Consider the following 23,098-nt stretch of genomic DNA (forward strand, 5'->3'; position numbering starts at 1 on the left):
CAAGTTTTCTAGAATCAATATCCAAGAAGTAAAATTGCTGGGCCCTGGGAAAGAAAATACATATACTACCACAGAGGTTGTATGCTGTAGAGTTAGAGGTAATATCCCACCATCAGTGTATGAGGGTTCCCCCTTTTCCACATCCTGACCAATTATTGGTAAATCAGATTTTTAATTTTTGCCATTGTAGTGTATAGAGTTGTTATTGTGGTTGTAATGTTTATTTCTGTGATTACTAATGAAGTTAAGCATCTTTTCCTTTGTTGGCCATTTGTATTTCTTTTTTGAAGTGCTTTGTTCATTTTACAATTGGACTACGTGTCTTTTTATATTGATTTGTAAGAGTTATGTATTTTGGACATAAGCCATTTGACAGTTACATGTGTAGGAAATTTTTTTTTACTATTCTCTGTCTTCTTTCCATTTTCCTATACAGTTGACCTTGAACAGCATGGGGGTTGGGGGTGCCACCCTGCCCCCATGCAGTCACAAATCTGTATTACTTTTGACTCCTCAAAAACATAACTACTAATAGCTTCCTGTTGACCAGAAGGAAGCCTTACTGATAATGTAAGCAGTCATTTAACACATATTTAATATGTTATATATTCTCTACTTTTATGAGAAAGTAATCTAGAGAAAAAAATTTTAAAATCATAAGAGAAAATACATTTGTAGTATTGTACTGTATTTATAAGAAAAATAATCCGCATGTAAGTGGACCCATGCAATCAAAACTCGTGTTGCTCAAAGGTCAACTCTAGTTTCTTCTTATGAACTGAAGAATTTTAGTTTAGAGATGTATGGTTTTTACCTTTATAGTTTAGTGCTCTGTGTGTCTTATGAAATTTTTACCTAGTCATTGTTGTAAAATTATTCTATGTTATCTTATAGCCGTATAGTTTTGCCTTATCACATTGAGTCTAATACACCTGGGGTCTTTTTTTTTTTTTTAATGCAAGTATAGTTGGCATAGAGTGTTACCAGTTTCAGGTGTATGTACGGATACAACAATGCTGTCATTATTATACATTATGTATTATTATACATGTATAATATGTAATATATTATTATACATTATATACTCACCACAAGTGTAGCTGCCTTCTGTCACTATACAATGTTATTACAATACCATTAATTATATTTCCTCTGCTGTACCTTTCATCCCAGTGACATATACACTCCCTAACTAGAAGCCTATACCTTCTACTCCCCTTTGCCCATTTTGCCCATCCTCCCACACCCCTGTACTCTGGCAACCACCTGCTCTCTACTTATGGATCAGTTTCTGCTTTTTTTGTCTGTTCCTTTGTTTTGTTTTTTGAGATTCCATATATAAGTGAAATCATATGGTTTTTATGTCCCTTGGCGTGAATTGTTTGACTTAGCATAATACTCTTTAGGTCCATCCATCCGTGTTGTCTCAAATGGCACAATCTCATCCGTTTTTATGGCTGAGTAATATATATTGTATATACCATATATTCTTTACTCACTTATCAGTGGACCCTTGGGTTTGTTTTTTTTTTTTTTTTTTTTTTTTTTGCTTTTAATGATTGTAAATAATGCTGTAGTAAACATGGGCATATATTTTTCAAATTAGTGTTTTCATTTTCTTTGGGCAAATACTCAGTAGTGGATTTATTGTATCACAGGGTATTCCTACTTTTAATTTTTTGAGGAATCTCGCTGTACCAATTTACATTCTCATCATCAGTGGACAGGGGTTCCCTTTTGTCCACATCCTTGCGAACATTTATTATTTCTTTTTCATACTAGCCATTCTGACAGGTATAATATCTCCTTATGGTTTGGATTTGAATTTCCCTGATAACTGATGACAGTGAGCATCTTTTTTTTTTTTTTTTTAAGTAATCTCTCCCCAAGTAGGGCTCCAACTCATGACCCTGAGATCAAGAGTCACATGCTCTTCTGACTGAGCCAGCCAGGTGCCCCGATGTTGAGCATCTTTTCATGTGTCTGGCAGCCTTCTGCATGTCTTCTTCAGAAAAAATGTCTATTCAGGTCCTCTACCCATTTTTAATTGGATTATTTGTTGTTTGGTATTATATATTTTGGTTTTTATATATTTTGGATATTAACTCCTTATCAGATATGTCATTTGCAAATATGTTCTCCCATTCGGTAGGTTGCCTCTTTTTTTTTTTTTTTTTTTGTCCATAGTTTCTTTTGCTATACAAAAACTTTTTATTTATTATTTTAATTTTATTTTTTTTAAAGATTTTATTTATTTTGAGAGAGAGAAGGGCAAGGGAAGCATAAACAGGGAGAGAAGAGGGCAGACAGAGAGAGAATCCCACTGAGTACAGAGCCTGACACAGGGCTCGATCTCAGGATCCTGAAATCATGACCTGAGCCAAAATCAAGAGCGAAATGAAAAGCATTTTATTTTGATGTACTTCCAGTAGTTTAATTGCCTTTGTTTCCCATGCCTGAAGAGACAAATCTAGGATAATGTTGCTAAGTCTAGTAACAAAAAGATTACTGCCTATATTTTCTTCCAGGACTCTTATGGATTCAGGTCTCACATTAGACTTTCAATCCATTTTGAATTTGCTTTTATGTATGGTATAAGAAAGTGGTCCAGTTTCATTCATTTTGATAGCATGTTGCTATCCAGTTTTCCCAGCACCATTTGACATTCTAGGCTTTAGTAGTGGGTTTATTGTGATTATAAGTATATTTAGAGGTCTTTTGACCATCTTTTGATTTTTCTAATTATCATTTTTTTCTGGGCTTTTTTCCTTTATTTTGTGGGGGTTGATTTTTCTCTACCTTTTCTTCTCCACTACTGATTTAGAAGTTCAGCTCTATTGATTTTTCTATTGTTACCCCATTTTACTGATTATCTTAAAGTTGTAAATACATACTTTGTCAGTCAGGGTCCAGTCAGCAGGCAAACCATGTTACATAGGTAGCTAACAGAAGAACTGCTAACAAGAATGGTAGTTAACAATTCTTAAAACAAGAATTGCTAACTAGTGAATGGTAGTTAACTACTAAAAGATAAAAGAGGACTCTAAGAGGTACAGAATAGCAACTGCAGAAAGCAGATACTACACTCAGGGATAAAGGAGAGTAAAGAAAAGAATTGTGAAATTTAGAAAAATGCCTTTAAACTAGGCTGAGATTGGAAACTTTGAGGAGAGGTTTGGCGGCCGTAGGAGGAAGCCTACTTGTGTTAAAAAAAAAAAAAAAAAAAGGAATGAAACAAAACAACCCAACTTGCTGCCAGATGCTGAACCCTAAAGGCCATAATTATGGTGGTAGAGCCCAATGACATGAGCCACGGATAAACTGTGAGGGTGCTTAGGTGACAAAGAATATCTAGCTGCCATGGAAAACAGCACACCAATAGAAACAAAGAAAAAGCCCCTTTTTCTTGCTTCTCTGGCCTTGCAGTGTTTCTCCAATGCCCTATATTGGCAAAGCCTAACATCAAGCCCCCTGACAAAGAGACAAGTCTGGTGTCCCCTGAATCATCAAAGCACAGCAAAGATGGATTAATTTGGAGCTGAGAGGTGATAAGCTAGTAACCAACACAAATTTATCATTTATTTTTAAAATCTAAAGCTAATTTTAGTTTCCTAGGTAAGATAGTGACCTAAACACTTCAACTTTCCTCTGAACCAGCCTCATGGCCTTTTTAAAATGTTAATTAATACCAGTATTTTAGTGCCACTGTGTTTTTGAATTCAGGTTTTTTTTAAAGATTGATTTATTTATTTATTCATGATAGACATAGAGAGAGAGAGAGGCAGAGACACAGGCAGAGGGAGATGCAGGCTCCATGCAGGAAGCCTGACGTGGGACTTGATCCCGGGACTCCAGGATCGCGCCCTGGGCCAAAGGCAGGTGCCAAACCGCTGAGCCACCCAGGGATCCCCCTTGAATCCAGTTTATGCACAAATTTTTGGTTGCTTGCTTGTTTATATTTTTTAAGCAGTCAAGACTTAGGTTATCATTTTGTGGGTTTCTTTGTTCCCCATTCTTTCCCATGTGGATGTTCCACTTTCTTGCTGAAATACATCTCATGCCATTTTTCTGTTTGATGTCCTTGTGTGTTTCATAATTTGAAAATTCCAATTGTATTTTATAATTTTTTGCCAGTGAACTTCTTTTAGTGGGAATTATCTGCTGCAGTGGACCCACATGTGGCCTGGATGGGCATGGCAACACTAAGGGCCAGTTTTGTGGTTACTTGGGCTTCACATGATTATAGGTTCTAAACCTATTTTCACATTCATTTCAAAGTTTGGAGGTCTCTATACTAAATCAATTGTATGTAACCTTAGACCCCATATTCCTGTAGGACAGATTAGCTGACTGCTTCCACTGATCGTTGACAACCAGTTCCTTGTCCTCATTGGCACCCACAGTGGTTTTTGGTACAAAACTTTTCAGGCTTTTTGTCCCTTACACAAGCCTTGCCCTCTGTCTAGTATATGCTCAAATTATGTTTCCTATCAACACTTAAACTCCCCTTCAACCCCTATACACTGCTTTAGACTTCCTCTTTAGACCATCACCAGGAGATTTACCTGTGTTACTTCTTAATCAGCCATGTTTAAAGTATTGTGTTTGGTATTTAATGTTTGTTTACTCTCCATCCAGTTGAACTAAGTTACTATGCCAAGTACGTGGTAGATGTGTAACAAAATTTGTTTCTGCTAAGATTTCAATTTTGAGTGACAAGTTCTCATAACAAAATTAGGGCAACTCATGCCTGTCCTGCTACTCACAATGGCACTAGAATATTCACTAAATACATGTACCCTGAAAATGGTAAAGCATCAGAGATGTATAAGGGAATGCATCATGTACCACAACCCGAATATTAGCAACCCTAAAACTACTTCTGGTTAAGATGGCAAACAAGCAAAAACCTATCCTTCCTCTTCCAAACACGTAGAAAACCTACTTAAACCCCCTTCCCTTGGTTGGTTACTTCCCAGGAATATTGGTAGCCACTCCAGAAACAGACCCCCTTCACCCCTTATGTCTGAGAATAGGACACTTTTGACATATATATTTGGGCTAATCCCAAATTATATGGTATGTAATTACCTACCAAAAAAAATCACCCCCGAGGTTCCAATAATTTATTAGGCATAAATACCCCATTTCTTTCTGGATTTGAACAATTAAATCCAACCAAGAGAGAGTAGTACTTGCTTTTATATATGTTTACCTCTTCCTAATACTATCCAGTCATATATTTAAATTTCACACAAAAATGTATGTATATATTTTCAAATGGCTGTTCTGACTTAAATTACAAAATATACATATGTACACATCTTAATATAAAGGTGGAAGGGTGCTCATCAACTTCTGGGCTGTCCATCTGGAGTCAGCTCATACCTGTAAGACAGTTGGTTTTGGACTTGTGTTAGTATTTGAGAGTATGTTGTGGTGGCAGCATCAGGACAAGCAGCCTTGTCTAACCAGCCTTGTCTCCCAGTCCCCAGGCCTCTGTGGTACTGGGAGAGCCCATCTCTCTAAGTCAACCAGCCAGGATTAAGGCTAGAGCTTAGGTCTGTTAGAAGCCTTAGGTACAGGTGATAATGTGTCTCCCTCCTTGATAAGCAATGAAGCTGACGTGTACTGAAAAAGGAAAAGTTTTAGAGAAAGATTATGTGCAACTGTCTGAGACAATGTCTTGAGTACCAGATTAATGGAATAAAATGAAAGGGCTCACTTACCATCGTGAGAAGCCCTTAATTAGATCCTCTTTTGATAAGTCAATCAGTACCTAAACAAACACAAAAAATCAGTTTCTTTCCAAAAAATGGAAACATACTGGGACAAACGGAATGAATCATAAAAAGGGCCCCCTTAGGTTTCAGTTTTGATCAGGGGCTCTTATTCTTTTAGCTCTCAACACAGAAGCTCTCCAGAAGGACAGTATAGACATTGACCTCAGTGTACTTGGGGAAAGGTAAACTGCTCTTTGGAGTTAAACCTCAGAATTTAAAAATGTTACTGAAAGAGAAAATAGACTTGCCTTTACTTGTGAACAGATTAGTAATTTTAAGCAAGACACCACAGTTACCTCAACTATAGAAATGGGAATAATGCCACTTACATCATAGAAGTGGGCTCTTAAAATGATTATAAGAAGGTGTTTATTAAAATACAACTGCAGGGGATCCCTGGGTGGCGCAGCGGTTTGGCGCCTGCCTTTGGCCCAGGGGGCGATCCTGGAGACCCGGGATCGAATCCCACATCGGGCTCCCGGTGCATGGAGCCTGCTTCTCCCTCTCCTATGTCTCTGCCTCTCTCTCTGTGACTATCATAAATAAATAAAAATTAAAAAAAAATACAACTGCAAAGTATTGTACAAATATTCTTTTTTGTCTCTCCTTGGCATCTTCCTGAAGAGTATATTTTCTCTACTTTCACTTTAAGTAAAATCCCATCGCCACAAAAATCTTGGCATAATAAGACCCAAGCTTCACACAGTGTTGTATTTATCAAAACAATACCTAATAGATGTTCAGATACTTGTGCAATGATGAATTTGGATAGATTTTCCAGTTTGTTAAAACAGTGTTCATCACATTAATTTACACATCTATTTTACTTTCAACAATATTAAAAAGATACACACACAAAACCTCCCAATGAGGATCTACCGTCCTTGAAGCCAGTTCTGGTAACAGCCAGATGATCCCATCAGAATTTCTGCAAGGTGTTCCACCAATGAACTCACCAAGAGTCCCTCTTGTACTTACTTTTCCTAGTTCCTTCCTTCTATGTGAGCCAAGTGGCCTACTGTTTTTCACTGCAACATCTAGTGACCTCTTCTTTACTTCTTCCATGGGAACAAAAAATTCGAATCTTTAAATGCAAAAAGTCAGAAAGTAAGTTTTTCGAGATTTACATATTTTAATCATTTTTGTTGAAAATCTGAAGTGTTTGATCCATTTTTCTACTTTTAAAACAGATATAGACTATTGAGGGGACCATCTAGAACAATGTTGGCTCATAGCAGATATTCAATGCATTGTTATTACAGGTAACCACTGTCCTATGCTAATCACAAGCCCTGGAAATATCAAGAGGCTGTTTGTCTCTCTGTGAAGTGCCTTGCACTACTATGCTTTGGGGTTTCTTTCTCTGAGCCTACCCTGTCTCCCTCTCTTTCAACTACCCCTTCTCACTCTCAACAGTGCTTGCTTATAAAACCGCCTTAATCCCTGTCTCTTTTGTTGTTTCTGACCAGCTAAGGACAAGGATGCTGAATATTAAGGTATATTGGAACTTCATAGAAAATAGTGGCCCTTCCCTCTTCTGCCTTTGGAGTAAGGCAGAGGAATCTTAGTCTATAGCTTTGTTGTGTACTCACAAGAGGCCACTGGAATCCTTACTTCTAGTTTTGTTTTTGTTTTGTTTTTTTTTGGACGTAAGGGAACATTAGTTTCAGGTGTATAGCAAAGATCGGATTTTTGTATATATTGCAAAATGATCACCATAAGTCAACATCTATCACTATACATAGTTACAAACCTTTTTTTCTTGTGATGAGAACTTTCAAGATCCACTCTCCTAGCTACTTCCAAATATGTAATATAGTATTAAATATGGTCACCATGCTGTGCATTATATCCCCATGACTTCATTTTATAAGTGGAAATTTGTTCCATTTGACTCCCTTTACTTACCTCCACCCCTCCCAGCCACCAATCTCTTCTTTTTATCCACAAGCTTGGCATCTTTTGGGTTTTTGGTGTTGTTTTGTTTTGTTTTTGTTTTTTTTTGCTTTTATGGGTTTTTTTGTTTCTTTTTAGATTCCACATATAAATAAGATTATACAGTAAGAATATTTTTCTGACTTATTTCACTTAGCATAATACCCTAAAGGTCCATCCATGTTTTTGCAAATGGCAAGATTTCATTAATTTTTATGGCTGAACAATATTCCATTGTATGTATGCCACATTTTCTTCATTCATCCATCAGTGGACGCTTAGGTTGCTTTCATTTCTTGGCTATTGTAAATAAAGTTGTAGTGAGCATGGGAGTATGTATGTGTTTCTGAATTAGTGTTTTCACTTTCCTTGGATAAATACCCAGAGATGGAGTTGCTGGATGATATGATAATTCTATTTTTAATTTTTTGATGAAACTCCATACTGTTTTCCATAATGCCTGCAACAATTTACATTCCCACCAACAGTGCACAAGTGTTCCCTTTCTCCGTATCTTCACCAACACTTGGTAATAGTCATTCTAACAGGTATGAGGTGATATCTCATTGTGGTTTTGATTTGCATTTCTCTGTTGATTAGTGATATTGAGCACCTTTTCATGTGTCTATTGGCCATCTGTATGTCTTTGGGAAAATGTCTGTTTAGGTTCTCTATCTTTAGACGTTTTTTGAATTGTTTAAATTCTTTGGATATTTTGAATATTAACCACTTATCAGAAATTTCCTCCCACTCTGTAGGTAGCCTCTTAATTTTGTTGGGCAGTTTCCTTTGCAGAAACTTTTTAGCTTGAGGGAGTTTGCACTTATTTTTGTTTTTGTTGCCTTTGCTTTTGGTGTCAAATTCAAAAAATTATCACTAAGTTCAATGTCGAGCTTATTGCCTATATTTTTTTCTAGGAGTTTTATGGTTTCAGACATTCAAGCCTCTAATCCATATTGAGTTTATTATTGTGTATAATGTAAGATCGTGGTCCAGTTTTATTCATTTAAATGTGGCTGTCCAGTTTTTCCAGCACCGTGTATTGAAGAAACAGTCCTTTCCCCATTGTATAAGTTGTCATACTGACTATTGTCATAAATTAATTGACCATAATATACGTGTGGGTTTATTTATGAACTATCTTGTTCCATTGATCTTTGTGTCTGTTTTTATGCCAAAACCATACTGCTTTGATTACTATAGATTTGTAAGAGTTTGAAATCAATTAGTATAATGCCTACAGTTTTGTTCTCAAGATTGCTTTGGGTTTTTTGTTGTTCTATACAAATTTTAGGATTTATTCTCTTTCTGTGAAAATCCCATTGGAATTTTGAAAAGATTGCATTAAATCTGTATATTGCTTTGGGAGTATGGACATTTAAACAACATTAATTCTTCCATTCCATGAACAGGAACTATCTTTCCATTTATTTGTGTTTTTAATTTTTCTCATTAATGTCTTATAGCTTTCAACATACAGATCTTTCACCTTCATGGTTAAACTTATTCCTAGGTATTATATTCTTTGATGCTACCATAAATGGGATTGTTTTCTAATTTCTCTAATAATTCATTGTTAGTGTTCAGAAATGCAACAGGTGTTTGTATATTGATTTCGAATCTTGAAGCTTTACTGAACTTGCTGATTAGTTCTAAGAGTTTATGGGTGGAGTCTTTAGGGTTTTCTATGTCATGTCATCTACAAACAATGACACTTTACTTCTTCCTTTTCAATTTGGATGCCTTTTGTTTTTTCTTGCTTAATTGCTCTAATTAGGACTTCCAGTACACGAAAAGTGGTAAGAGTAGGCATCCTTGTCTGAGTATGATGTTAGCTGTGGGCTTCACTTATGGCCTTTATTATGCTGAGGTACAGTCCCTCTATACTCATTTTGTTGATAGTTTTATCATAAATGGATGTTGAATTTTATCACATGTGTTATCTGCATCCATTGAGATGAACATGATTTTTGTTAATTTGATGTTTCACATTGATATGCAGATGGATGTTTAATCCTTGCATCCTGAGATCCCCACTTAATAATGATGTATGATCCTTTTAATATATTATTGAATTCAGGTTTCTAATCTTTTGTTGAGGATTTTTGCATCTATGTTCATACATGGTCTGTAATTTTTTCTTGTCTCCTTATTTGGTTTTGGTAATGCTGGCCTTGTATAATGAGTTTGGAAGTGTTCCCTCTCCTGTTTTTTCAAAGAGTTTGAAAGGGATTGGTATTCTCTGAGTGTTTGATATAATTCACCAGTGAAGCCATCTGGTCCTGGACTTTTTGTTGGGAGATTTTTGATTACTGATTCAGTCCTGTTCAGATTTTCTATTCATTATTCAGTCTTGGTTGTATGTTTCCAGGACTTTACCCATTTCTTCTAGCTTGTCAAATTTGTTAGTGTATAACTGTTCATTATACTCTCACGATCCTTTGTACTTCTGTGGTATTAGTTATAATATCTCCTCTTTCCTTTCTGATTTTGTTTTTTCTTGATGCGTCTAGCCTAAGGCTTGTTAATTTTATCTTTTCAAAGAACCTACTCTTAGTTTCATTGATCTTATCTATTGTCTTAGTCTCTTTTTCTATAATTTATTTCTGCTCTGTTCTTTATTTCCTTTCTTCTGTTAACTTTGGGCTTTCTTCATTCTTTTTATAGTTCCTTGAGGTGTAAACTGAGGTTGAGATTTTTATTGTTTACTGACATAAGTATTTATTGCTGTGAACTTCCCTCTTAGAACTGCTTTTGCTGCATTCCACAAATTTGGCAAGTTGTACTTCCCATTTGTCTGAAGATATTTTTGATTTCTTCTTTGACCTGCTGGTTGTTCAGTAGCATGGTGTTTAATCTTTACATACTTGTAAATTTTCTATTTTACTTCTTGTACTTGATTCCTAGTTTCATACCATTATGGTCAGAGAAGATACTTGATATAATTTCAGTTTTCTTAAGTTTATTAACACTTGTTTTGTGATCTACATATGATCTATCTAGGAGAATGTCCCATGTGCACTTGAAAAGAACATATTCTATATATCCTGCTTTTGGATGAAATGTTCTGTATCTATCTGTTAAATCCATGTGGTCTAACATGTCATTTAAAGTTGATACTTCCTTATTTATTGTCTGGATGATCTATCATTGATCTAAGTGGGGTATTAAAGTCCCCTCCTAGAATTGTATTGCTGTTGTTGCTGTATTGCTATTTTTTTCCTTTAGGTCTGTTAATATCTGATTTCTATATTTAGCTGCTCCTATGTTGGATGCAGAAATATTTGTAAATGGTATATCCTCTTATTAAATTGACTTCTTTATCATTATATAATTCCCATCTTTGTCTCTTATTACAGTCTTTGTTTTCAAGTCTATTTTGTCTGATAGAAGTATAGCTACCCCAGTTTTCTTTTAGTTTCCATCTGCTTAGAATATATTTTTCCATCCCTTTATTATCAGTTTGTGTATGAAATGAGTTACACTTTGCCTAATGAGTCTCTTATAGACCACACATAGATGGATCTTGTTTTTGTTTATGTTTTTTATCCTTTCAGCCACTCTGTGTCTTTTGAATGGAGAATTTAGTCAATTTATATTTAAAGTAACTTTGATAGTTTATATTAATAGTACTTAATGCCATTTTGTTGTTTTCTGGCTGTTTTGTGGTCCCTTTCTATTCCTTTCTTCTTTTGCTTTCTTCCATTGTCGTGTTATGACTTTGCTTAGTGGTGTGCTTAGATTACTTTCTTTTTACATTTTGTGTACCTACCTACTATAGGTTACACTGAGGCTTATATTGAACAGTCTACTTTAAGTTGATAATATCTTAAGTTTGAAAGCATTCTAAGGCTCTATATTTTACTCCTGCCCCACCACATTTTATATCTTTTTTTATATACCTTAATTAGTTACTGTGGTGATAGTTATCTTTAGTAGTTTTTTTTAACCTTCTAACTAGCTTTATATGTAATTAATCTACTACCTTTACTATATATTTACCAGTGAGACTTATGCCTTTACATGTATTCTTGCTACTAATTAGCAATCTTTCTTTTCAGCTTACAAAGTCCCTTTCATAATTCTTTTAAGGCCAGTCCAGTGGTAATAACTTCTCTCTCTCCAATTCTTTTTTTTTTTTTCTCTCTCTCCAATTCTTAGTGACAACTTTGCCAGGTAAAGTATTCTCATTTAGAAGTTTTTTCTTTCAGTACTTTGACTATATCATGCCAGTCCCTTCTGGCCTGCCAAGTTTCTGATGAAAACTCTGCTATCTAAAGGGTTCCCTTATATGTAACAAGTTTTTCTCTTGCTGTTTTTAAGATTCTCCCTTCAACTTTTGACATTTTAATTACAACATGTCTTAGTATGACTCACAAGAGGTTTCTGTCTCCTTATTTCTAGGTTTATTGTTAGGGTGGAAGTTGCCAAGTCTGCCCTCCAGATAACCCAACCATATATTACTGTTAAAATTTGAGAGAGAATTGCTAACAGATCAGGTTTGTCACAAAAGCCAAGTGTCAAACCTCTACCTCCTGTGTTCCCACATAGCAATTTGGAAATCCTTTTATCTTTGAGCGTAAAGTCTTTCATTTTAGGATGGTGCCTGGCATAAAGTGTTCAATAAATAGTAAATAGATTCTCTCTCTTCCATACCCTTTCTCGAAGGAACTCTTGAAGCTCTTGAAGGAACATATTAGTTCTTAGACATGGCCCAAAGAGGACTCAGAGCAACTCTTTTAAAATGCGTTATTATTGACCAAGATAAGAGGAAATAAAAATCATCAAATATATTATCTTCCCAGGCTGGTTAGAAATGTCTTTTGGTAGGATTCTGAAGCAGAAGAAGGCAATGATGAGATTTTGATTTCTTGACTTCAAGTTGACTTCAAGGTACAGAATATTTCACCTAAGACTTGCCATACCAGGCCCATCAAGAACAGGAAATGTGATTAGAATCTACCAGTCTTGTACCCAAAGATATGAGTGGGCAAGTCAAGGGAGGATATCTATTTCACTTGCCACCTATGCTTTGTTGCAGAAGGGAAGACAGGCTAAAGAGCTTGGAGCTTTAGAGAAAATTTTAGGTCTCTGGATTTAAGGTATGTTTGTTTTTAACTGCTACTTTAAAACATTCAAAGAAAACATATTTGACCAGATTTAAGTCCTTTTACTATAAAAAAGATTTCATTTAAAGGGGAAAAGTACAGAGCAGATAATAATCAGGAACATTTTAGCCTCTATGGGCAAGAAAAGTTGATAGCTGTTTTGCTAAACTGCCTTGGCAGTCCTTTTTTCCCACTAACCTATAAAAATTTCATGAAGACATAGACTATGTTATCCTGAGGCCCACAGACCTAGCCCTTCCCAGCATCTAGCAGGCTTTCCAGGCACACAACAGGCACTCGGCAAATAGTTGACTCCATAAGAAGACACTCTAGGCAGGGCAGTTTGTTCACTTACGTCTCATCAAACAGGGGTTCCAGGGTCTTCCGTTTTACTGAGGTCTTCTTACGACTTGCCCACCTCCTTTCTGGTAACAAGTAGATGCGGACATAGGGATCAGCTCCACTGCTGGTACAGGGTGTCAGGTTTCTGATGTGGTTTCAAAGACATTAAAGAAGAAAGTTTAGAAACACTGAAAGGACTCTTGGAAAAGGCTGTACTAGCCATTAAGCTTTAGATGGCTTTGAGGAAAAAATGCCTTGTAGTCTAAATGACCAAAAAGCAAAAGTCTGCAGAAAAACAGAACAAAACATCAATGCAGAATTTTGAAAACATGTGTTTTTTAAAGTCTGGAGTAGAGCAAGTACTTCCCATCTAAAGGAAGTTGGAGATTCCTACTTAAGAAAAGGTACTGGCTCCAAGTCACCCCAGTTTTTGCAGTGGCTATTTAAACAAAGCCCTTGGCTCTGGAGTCCTCGGCATCATTGAGGACCTTGTCATTCATACCATGCAGCCTTCAAACCTCAGTTCTTCCTAGTGTATTATTTGTCTCAGGGACACCCATCCCTACCATTACTTCAGGCAACTCCACTCTTTTGTTCACCTGATGCTCCCAGTGGAGCATTTCCCTGGCCCAGCACCCCATTACCTGCAGCCATTGATGAGCACACTGAGGCAGCGCCGCAGACACACATAACGCACTGTGAGCTGAATCTCACCCAGCCTCCACTGCCTGAGATCCCCGCCTCTGTAAAGAAAGAACTTGTCACTTCCCTGCCATTATAGCTGTTGGCTTCTCCCCCAGACCCTAAGACAGAAGCATGTCCTGCTTTAGGAACATAGAGCCATGTAGGTTAATAATTCTCAGTAAGGTCCTTTCTGTCAGAAGTCAGTCCCATCCATTCACATGCTAATTATCCTACTTCACGGTAGGAAGAACATGAACCCTGGAGTGGGATCTCTTTATACCATGACTTCCTGTGGGACCTTGGCTGAGTTACTTGACCTTTATGATATCATAGGGTAATTGTGAAGATGGAGTTAAATAACATGTTAAGCTCACAGTTAACAATAAACGGCAGTCATTGATGACCTATTTCTACATTCTAAGCTTTCCATATCATCCCAGTACACTTGAGAATTCAGGAAATGTCTCTGTGGGAAGGAACCTTAATATCCAAAGCCCAGCACCTGTTTTACAACTGGAATGCATTTGCTTTCTCTCCCCCTTGCTCTTTGTTTCTAGCATATACCACGCTGCCTCTCATGAAGCCACTTTGTGAAAGAGCAGAACTTGTACAGGAAAGTGAGTTCATATCTACATTTCCATCCAGGAATGGATTTTTTCACACAGGTCACTTTAACCCGATTAAGCAGAGGTGCGTACTCAATGTTGAAGCTGATCTCTGTCAGATCAAAGCAGGAGGAGGCCAGGGAGTTGAGCGAGGACATGCTGGGAGCTAGCCTCTTGGGCGGCCATGCGAGTGGGGAGGCAGGGCATTTCATGGGTCTGGGTGACTTGATGGGCCCTGGAGAGTGGGGGCCTGGGACAGTCAGGAAGATGGTGGCCGAACTCTTCTTCTTCCCCATGGGCTCACAGAACCCTCTGGCACTGTCCTTGCCTTTGGGCTCTGGGCCTGTGTCTTGGGGTGTGGGCTCGGTGGCAACAATAGTGGCACTGGTGGTTGTCGTGGTGCTCTTGGAGGCTTCTTTGGTATCAGAAGCAGGATCTGGGGGGCATGGCAAATTTGCAGGGCACTCTCCCTGGGTTGGGGCTTTGGGGTTCTGGTTGGTGTCCACCTTCTTAATGAACAGAGGACCTTTCTTTAGGGCTTCAGGTCCTGTGTATGGGCTCCCCATCTCTCGTTCTTCCACGCGCAGGAACTGCAAGCAGATGACAGGGTTATGGGCTGGGGCCCCCCACATCCACTTTCTCCTCCTCTGCTCTCATCTTAACCTCTGGGAAATGGTTCCTTCCTGACTGCCCATCTCAATGGATTTCTCCCCCCAGACCATATCTTCATTAACCTCTGTCCACCCTTGGGTCCTTATAACCAATTATTCTCTTTTTCCCTCACTACTGTCTCACTAGTGAGTCTTCATGAGGATTCAGTCCTGCCTCCACTCACATTGGCTAGCGGAGACCTGACTTTTTTTTTTTTTAAAGATTTTATTTTTATTTATTCACGAGAGACAGAGAGAGAGGCAGAGACATAGGAAGAGGGAGAAGTGGGCTCCTTGTCCATGCAAGAAGCCCGATGTGGGACTCGAACCTGGGAATCCAGGATCACGCCCTGAGCCAAAGCTCAACCACTGAGCCACCCAGGCGTCCCAGACCTGACTCATTCTTACAGCATGTACGGTCCTTCCATGCAGCTAACTCCCAGATCTACACCTCCACTCCTGCACTCCTCTTACCCTTCACATATATCACACACTGCCTTCCAGGTAGGGTCCTTTCCAGCTGTTACCCTATTCACCATTGCTTTCCCTAAAATGTGTTTCCTGTCCACACACACCCCTGTGATCCTACCCCCAAAGTTTCAAACCTTGGCCATAATGTTTCTCCTCCCTCAGTCATTAAGGCCATTTCTAGGGACTTCCATTTCTAGCAGGGTGGTGGTCAATATTCTAAAAAGCCTCATTAGGAATGCCTAATAAAATGAAACACCTTGTAAATACATAGCCAAATTTACAAAAAACTAAAACTCCTAGGATTACTGAAAAATAAAGGCTAAGCTTTCTTCGGGTCATTTATCAACCTTGAAAAATTCAAGCAGTAAGGAGAAGAGGCCTCAGGTCAACAATGTAAGGCTGGGAGTAGGAACCATGAAGGTAGGTAGGGTCTCTTTAGGGAAAATAGTAATCTAGGATAAACATTCCAAACCCACCCCTCCCTCCCCTTCCAGGAAAGACTGCTAAGAAATAGGGCTGTTTCCACCTGTACTCTCCTGGGGGACCTGAAGACTTTTCTGGGAATATGGCTCCTTACAGGACTATCTTATATGAATTTTGGTTCATATTTATACTTGTGGAATCTTGAAACCTAAAATTTAAAAATTAACATAAGAATGGACCCTAGTTTGTAATGCCCCCAAGTGCTTGGTTATGGCAAAACAGAACCTCCCTGGAAGCAAGCAAACTCAACATAGGTTTGCAACTCAAGTTACCAAACATAGAAATGAGTCACCCTGAAAAAGCATCAACAGATACAACAAACATCAAAATCTAACTCTCGAGATCTTCAGATAATAGAATTCACACAACACATAGGTATTTTCAGATGATTAAAGATAGACTAGAAACATGATAGTAAAATACAGTGAAAAAACTGGATTTGGAAAAGATAAAATTGGAAATAAAAATAGCTTTTGAAAAAAAATAGCTTTTGAAATAAAAACCATGAATAGGTAAAGAATTAGTCTAGAAGACAGATCTGAGGAAATCAGAAATGTAGCACCAAGAGATAAAGAAATAGAAAATATGAAAGTGAGGTCAGGTGGAGACAGGAGATGGTGAGAAGGTCCAGTGTAGGAGTTCTAGAAGGAAGGATTAAAAGAATGGGAGAGGCAGTATCTGAAGCGATAATGGCTGACAATATTCCAAAGTTGATGAAAAATATGAACCTATTTCCTAACTGCTTCTCAGCACAGAGCAGGTACTTAGCGCTGGGAGAGCCCACTTTGTTCCATGGCCAGAGCTCCACCCCTCACCCACCCTGGGGAACCAAAGGAGGCATTTACCCGAAGCACCAGCCTCATGGAGATGAGGCTGTCTAGGCCTGAGTGGTCCAGCTGGAAGCGCTGCTCGAGGGTGAGGTCTGTGTAGGGGAGGATCTGGCACAGGGGGAACTCCAGCACTCCCAGAGCACACTCTTGGGTATCATCAAGCACCTGGGCAGTGGGCCAGTCACAAAACAGGAGAATTAAGCCCCACACCCACCACCACCTTTCTAGGCCCCATTCAAGTCTAAGTTCACTTCAATAAGCATGTACTGTGCTTCTGTTGGCCTCTGGTCCTGCTCTGAACGCCTGGGACTAGGCCCGGCCCCTGTTTGCAGTCAGGGTAGAGGCAGTGTGTCAAGTGCCCTGGGCCATAGAGGCTTAGGGACTGATACACTGAGGGCCCCAAAAGATCCCAGTTTTGCCGTTTGTTGTTAAAGATATCATGACAGAGTCATTGATGGAGCCTCTATTTGCTCATGTATAAAATAAAGGAAGTATCTCTTTTCCACAGATCTTTTGTGAAGATTAAATTATTTTTTAAAGAGGCACATCATCATTAAGCCCCTGGGAGGATTCCAACACAGGCCACTCTGGGTGCTATATAAGTGGAAAGACTCCTGCAGGAAGGGTTTGTCCTTCCACAGCCTCTTGCTCATTGCCTCATGAAGATGTGGGGCCTCTGCATCCTCTCCCACACACAAGGGGCTGACTTGACTGCTCAGAGAACCTGGTGCATTTCAAGCTCCCCGCCCCTCCTGGGTGAGATACTTCTTAGCTTTGCCCCAAGAACCCAACTCCAGACAAACCTTCAGATGCAGCTCCTCAGCTGCCACATTGTACACAAAGAAGGAGAACATCTGGCTCCACACTGGGTCCTTGCTGTGGGGACAGGTCTGGGGATAGAAGAGAGATCGCTGAAGGGTCAGCAGGATACCGGCACCCTCTCCTTTCATCTGGCCACCCACCAGCACTGGGAGCCTGCTCAGCCCCTGCTCAGTCCTTCATCAGTGTGTGTCAGACCCGCACACACTACGACTTATGAGAGGCATTAGGGCAGGGCAGCCAGATTCCAAGGCAAGGAGCGCTCCCTCAGGATGTTTTGCAGGGGCTGAAAAGTACACCAGCAGCACTAGAGCTCACTTCCAGGGGAGGGGGCCAACCAGAGTTCTGGTTTCTAGAACTGTAGAGCTATTTCGTGAGGTTGCTCTGAAGACGAAGTACCTAGATTGTAACCTGGCACCTAGTAAGCATTCAGTTCTGATTCCCTTCTCTTTTCTTCTCTCCTTGAAAAGGGGCGGGGCCCCCATTTCCTGTCCCATGGCTACACACAAGCTGTCTTACCTTGCTCATCTGTGTCTTCTTGCCTACAGATAGCTTGACATAGGAAGAAGGGTCTCTGCTGACTTTATTCTATGAGGGGCAAATCCACAGCAATGAAAGTGGCACCATCCGCTTGAGACACCACCCCTCACCCCACCTGACCTCCCAACTCCCAGGAGCATCAGTGAGACCTGGAGCCAGCTAATTGCTTCCCTTTGAAAGAAGGCTGATGTGGTGCTCCCAAAGCCCTTGGACTGCCCAAACTGTGCAAGCACCAGGGTAGGGCTAACCTCAGGAGAGGTTCCAAGTTAATGACAGGAAGCAGGGAGCTGGGCCTGGTTGGGCACAGGCTCTTGTTCCCTGGAGCTATGGAAACAGTCAAATTCTGGCTCTTCCTTTAGCATGTGACCCAGTACTTAACCTCCTGGGTGCTACTTGTAAAATGGCAACAAATGCAGACATGCTCAGCCTGGGACTCAGGCACAGTGAATGTGGGGGGATGAGTTGTAAAGCCCAGTAGTTGGCACACAGCAGACTTGTAGGCTGTGTGTGCACAGATGGTCACCCAGGAGATGGGGCTGTGGTTACTCTGGGGAAAAGGAGCCAGGACTTGTTTTCCCTTACCTTGGTAAACCTGGAGAGTTTTTTGGCTCGATATTCACCATTCAGGTAGTCAAAAGGATTTCTCTATAGCACAATAAGAATAGGATAAATGAATGACATATGGACATTTGCAAATGACAGGCACAAGGCAGGGTATAACACTGGTCATGTCACACTCACCGGCAGGTTGCAGGCACTCTCCAAGAAGACTATGAGGATGGCAGTTGAAAGGCCACCTTGGTCCTACAAGCAGACAGAGACCCTCACTAGGTGCTGCAGCATCAGAAGACACAGACTGGTTTTGGAGAAGCCTATTTATGGCAGAAGGAAGCCAGCCAGCCCTTGCACTCCAGACAAACCCTAAGATTCCCCACCATCCAGCTTTTTGTTGAGACCGTGCCTACAACTGCAGCATGACAGATTTAAGTCAGACCCAGAAGTGGACTTCCCCATGAACTGGGCTGACCACCACTAACTTAATTTTTTAAGGATCCCATCTTCCCTGAGATGCTCAGAGTCTATCTGCTGAGAGATCAGGAGCTGCCCTGTGTGAAAATGAGGCTGAGGGACAGGTTCTGCAGAAGGTGGGGCTGGCTGGAGGATTCTGTGAGTGAGGTCAGGGGGCTTCATCTTCCCCCCCTTCCACACAGCTCACACATGGACCAGCCCTGCCACAAGTTCCACCCCCTGCCACCACCATACCCACACATCTTTCCTTTAGGGAGTGCTGACACCCCACGCTCACCTCAATCAGAGCTTCTGGGTTGGCGATGAGCGAAAGCCACTCCAGCCGCAGGTGCAGCCGCCCACTGGTTGTGTCGTTCAGGACAAACCACTGCAGGAGGAGGATGAGGAGAGAGAGGAAAGCTCAGGGAAAGGGCCAGTGAGCTGCTACTGAACCTCTTCAAGCAGTTTGGGTGGAGGGGTGTAGGACCTGGTGGGTCCTTAATAGGGGCTTTAGGGAAAAGGTGACCCAGCCCAGGTGGAGTGGGCTCTGGGCTTGAGGGAAGGAGCAGTGGTCATAGAAGTACTTCTGTCCTTCTGTAGACAGATGGAAATAAGGATGTCCACAGGGAGGGGTCACAGGCACCAACTGTACCTCATCCACCACTCTGTTCGTCATGACATCCCCGAGGCAGATCTGCAGGCTGGAATACACAGGGCATCAGCTCAGCTCCAAGGAGGCAAGAAGCAGCATATCTGAGTGCGACCCTCGGGACCGGGGAGCCCATGCATCTCAAGGAGCCAACAGTAAACCACTTGCAGCTCAAGTAAGACAGAAGGACTGTCTTACCCTCAGGGCTGCTGCCTGGGCAGGCAGGTGGCTCTGGGCCCCAGAGGAGAATGAGCAGACACTGCTGGACACATTGGCTCTAGATTTCTCAGTGATCGTACTACTGGCGTTTTGAATGGAATGATTCTTCATTGTGCAAAACTGCCCACGCGTTGCAGGTACTTAGCTTCCCTGTCCTGTGCCCTCTCAATGCCAGTGGCACCACCTCCCACAGTCATTGTAACAACCCCAAATGCTCCTCTGACACTTCCCCAGATGTCCTCCAAGGGACAGGTATACATGTGTGTGCCTCCACCTACCCCGACCCAAGGCCAAACGGAAGATCCTGAGAGCTGCAGGGGACACTGTGTAGTTGTTAGGAATGTGCTCGGGCTCAGAACACACCGGAAATCAGTTACAACATGAACTGTAAGCCACAGTCTAATTTGCAACAGTACAAAAACTGCAGCTTTTTCCATTAAGATGAAAACATCTGGTAGTGAGCTGTTTCTTCAGCTGTCAGATCATACCCCCCGCCGCCCAGTTTATTTCTACTCTTAAAAGTACATGTTCATAGAAACAGGCTAAACCATACAGCAGTGTGAAGATTTGGGTAAAACTCTTCTCTGCCTCCTAATGCCAAACCCCTGAGATGAGCAGTGAGACGAGCCTGCTGTGTACCTTCCAGGCCCTTCTCTGTGCTCACACGAACACATACTCGAGGGTCCTCCTCGGAGAAATGAATCAAACTACACCGGCCACTTCCAGTTGCTTTCCCACCCATACTGGAGTCCTCCAGGTCAATACACATAGATCCTACTAATCATTTTTAAAAGCTGCAGAATATTCTGTAGTTTGACAACAGCAGATTGTCAACATTCAACTAATGTCCCCTAAGGCTGGACTATTCATGTTTCCAGTGTTTCTGTTTTGCTACCACAGTTCTGCTTCTTGCAGAACATTTCAGGTATAATGCTTTGAACTTTACAGAAGATTCCTAGAAGCAGGGCTAATGGGCCAAATGATGTAAATTTGAAGTTTTAACAGCCAGCACCAGCAAAGCCATTTTAGTCCTTCCACAGCCCTGAGTTTGGGTGCTGTCCCAGAGCAAATGGCCGGGGCTCCTTGGCACTGGGGACTCGGCCATCCATGCCAGCCTGGCCCCTATGACTGCCCCACATGGGAACTCTGGGTACATCATCAGGAGTGCAGGAAGCAGAGCCCTTGGTGCACAAACCTTGGGGTCTTCTGGATCCCCATAGCTCAGCTCAGGGCTGCCGGGCACTCAGGATACCTCTAGGAAGGCAGTTAGAGGCAGAAATGTGGAACAATGGGGCAGGTTGCCTAACACAGTCACTGTGTCACAGTAGCCAAGCCAGGGTCGCAAGTCCCTGAGTGATGGAAGCAGGGGTGCGTGTCCCAAGGCCTAGCCCAAAGCTCCTGGGCCCAGCGCAGCCCTCCTCCTCACCTGCCCAGGAAGTCGTCCCTGTCGGGATCCTCATCGTACAGGTCCACCTCTAGGTCCTGCCCAGGGACTTCATACACTACAAACTGGAAGGAAAGACAGGTGACTTGATATGTAGACCAAAACGGCTGATGGAGCAGACCTCAAGCATGACCCAAAGGGAGCCAGATTCCAGCTCCACCACCTGCCATTTCAGCCCACTGGGCAAGTTCCTGCCTTCCCGTGCTTTTGGAGAACCCCATCTTGCAGGAGAGGTTGAGAGGATTTGGGCAGAACTGCCTCTGAGGTTCTTTCTTTGATTTGAAAAATTCCAACAAAGCTGACTGGTGGAGAAGGGAGGTGGGAATTAATTTATGAAGCTGTCCCTACAGCAGGGCCACAGCAGCCTCCCTCTGGAAGCCCGGGGGCTATGGGGAAAAGGCCCACACTTCTGGCCTGGTGTTGCCACACGGGTCTGTGAGGCCCTCCCTTGTTTGGACCCAGCATGACCCAGCGTGGAGCCTGGAGGGCATCAAAAGCAGCCAGGAGATCCTCACCTCAAATACCTCATTCCAGGTGGGGTTCAGGTTCTTGTAGATGGTCTTACTCCGGAATTGCTGTAGGCCAATGCTCACCTTGGCGTAGGGGTCTGACTTGCCTCGGATCCCTAGGAAGTTGTCCTTCTGAGCCAGCTTCTCTGCCTCCAGCAAGTGGACTCTGATCACTCCCTGGAAAATGCCCGGGCCCAGGGCTCACAGCTGCTTCCTGGGCTGTGCCAGCCCTCGGGGCCCATAACATGGGGCCAAAGCCATCCATCAGACATCACCCCAGTCCTATCTCACTTTCGCCACAGTCTAGGTGGGAGACAAGCCAGATACGGCAGCCTCCTCGCCGAAGCTACGCAGCAAGTGACGTCAGGGCCCGGGGCTCTGTCCAGTGCATCACCGTGCCCTGCCCTCATTCCTGGCCTTCCCGACCTTGCCTGCTCCAACCTGCCAGGTGAATGGCTTGTTCAACTGCAGCCATTTCCTCCTGTGCCAACGACCACCATCTAAGAAGCTTTCCTCCTGTATTCCCCCTCTCTATAACCTGCATGTAGACCACGTTCTAGTCATGAGTGGTGCCCATGACATATTGAGTGACGAGAGCAAGGTGGACAAAACTAGTTCCTGCCATCCATCAAAGAAGGGGAATATGGACATAATGAGATACGCACCCAACTGTGTGTGCATCTGCTCATATTAGAAAATAACGAACAGTGGAAGGATAAACATTACTCGTAGGAGGGTGGTGGAGGTTAGGTGGAGGGGACGAGGGATAGAAGCCAGACTACTTAAAATAGAATTTGTGTTTATATAGGATTTTGGAAGCTTGCAAATATTTTACATGATGGGTAGAAGGAATTTAGGGTAAAAATTAAGCCCCCAAAATGGAAAATGGAATGAAACAAATCAATGTAAATATTCATGGCCAGTTGTCACAAACGCATAGAACTATTCCAAGTGAGTTTAACTCGTAGCAACTCTCTAGTACATCTTGGGGATAGACCCTAAGGGCAGACTGTTTTCAG

General features: G+C 41.5%; 2 protein-coding genes across 6 annotated transcripts in view; one reads left to right on the plus strand and one right to left on the minus strand.

Moving 5' to 3' along the window:
- CEP70 (centrosomal protein 70) overlaps positions 1-23,040 on the plus strand; it is a 119,515-nt gene extending 96,475 nt beyond the window's left edge. The window contains exons 19-21 of one of the 4 annotated variants that reach the window (XR_013361140.1): positions 12,760-12,820; positions 14,410-18,487; positions 19,859-23,040. Coding sequence is in view for 1 of the 4 variants with exons in the window: in XM_077864980.1 (XP_077721106.1) it covers positions 12,760-12,776 (17 nt within the window). In the remaining 3 variants the exon portion in view is untranslated. Of the gene's footprint in view, positions 1-12,759; positions 12,821-14,409 lie in introns of all 4 variants that reach the window. The other 3 variants (XR_013361139.1, XR_013361138.1, XM_077864980.1) reach the window with 3 other exon arrangements.
- Positions 1,519-23,098, minus strand: part of ESYT3 (extended synaptotagmin 3) — a 50,466-nt gene continuing 28,886 nt past the window's right edge. Inside the window, exons 9-23 of one of the 2 annotated variants that reach the window (XM_077864973.1) lie at positions 22,086-22,256; positions 21,553-21,635; positions 19,911-19,959; positions 19,557-19,646; positions 18,992-19,054; positions 18,833-18,895; positions 18,230-18,298; positions 17,695-17,781; positions 16,907-17,056; positions 14,551-15,047; positions 13,813-13,911; positions 13,182-13,313; positions 6,762-6,867; positions 5,730-5,779; positions 1,519-5,388 (exon numbers count right to left, since the gene is read on the minus strand). In XM_077864973.1, coding sequence (XP_077721099.1) covers positions 5,352-5,388; positions 5,730-5,779; positions 6,762-6,867; positions 13,182-13,313; positions 13,813-13,911; positions 14,551-15,047; positions 16,907-17,056; positions 17,695-17,781; positions 18,230-18,298; positions 18,833-18,895; positions 18,992-19,054; positions 19,557-19,646; positions 19,911-19,959; positions 21,553-21,635; positions 22,086-22,256 — 1,746 coding nt within the window. In that variant the 3' untranslated portion in view covers positions 1,519-5,351. The other variant, XM_077864972.1, reaches the window with a different exon arrangement.

The sequence above is a fragment of the Canis aureus genome, chromosome 22 (assembly GCF_053574225.1).
Source record: "Canis aureus isolate CA01 chromosome 22, VMU_Caureus_v.1.0, whole genome shotgun sequence".
NCBI classification, from domain to species: domain Eukaryota; kingdom Metazoa; phylum Chordata; class Mammalia; order Carnivora; family Canidae; genus Canis; species Canis aureus.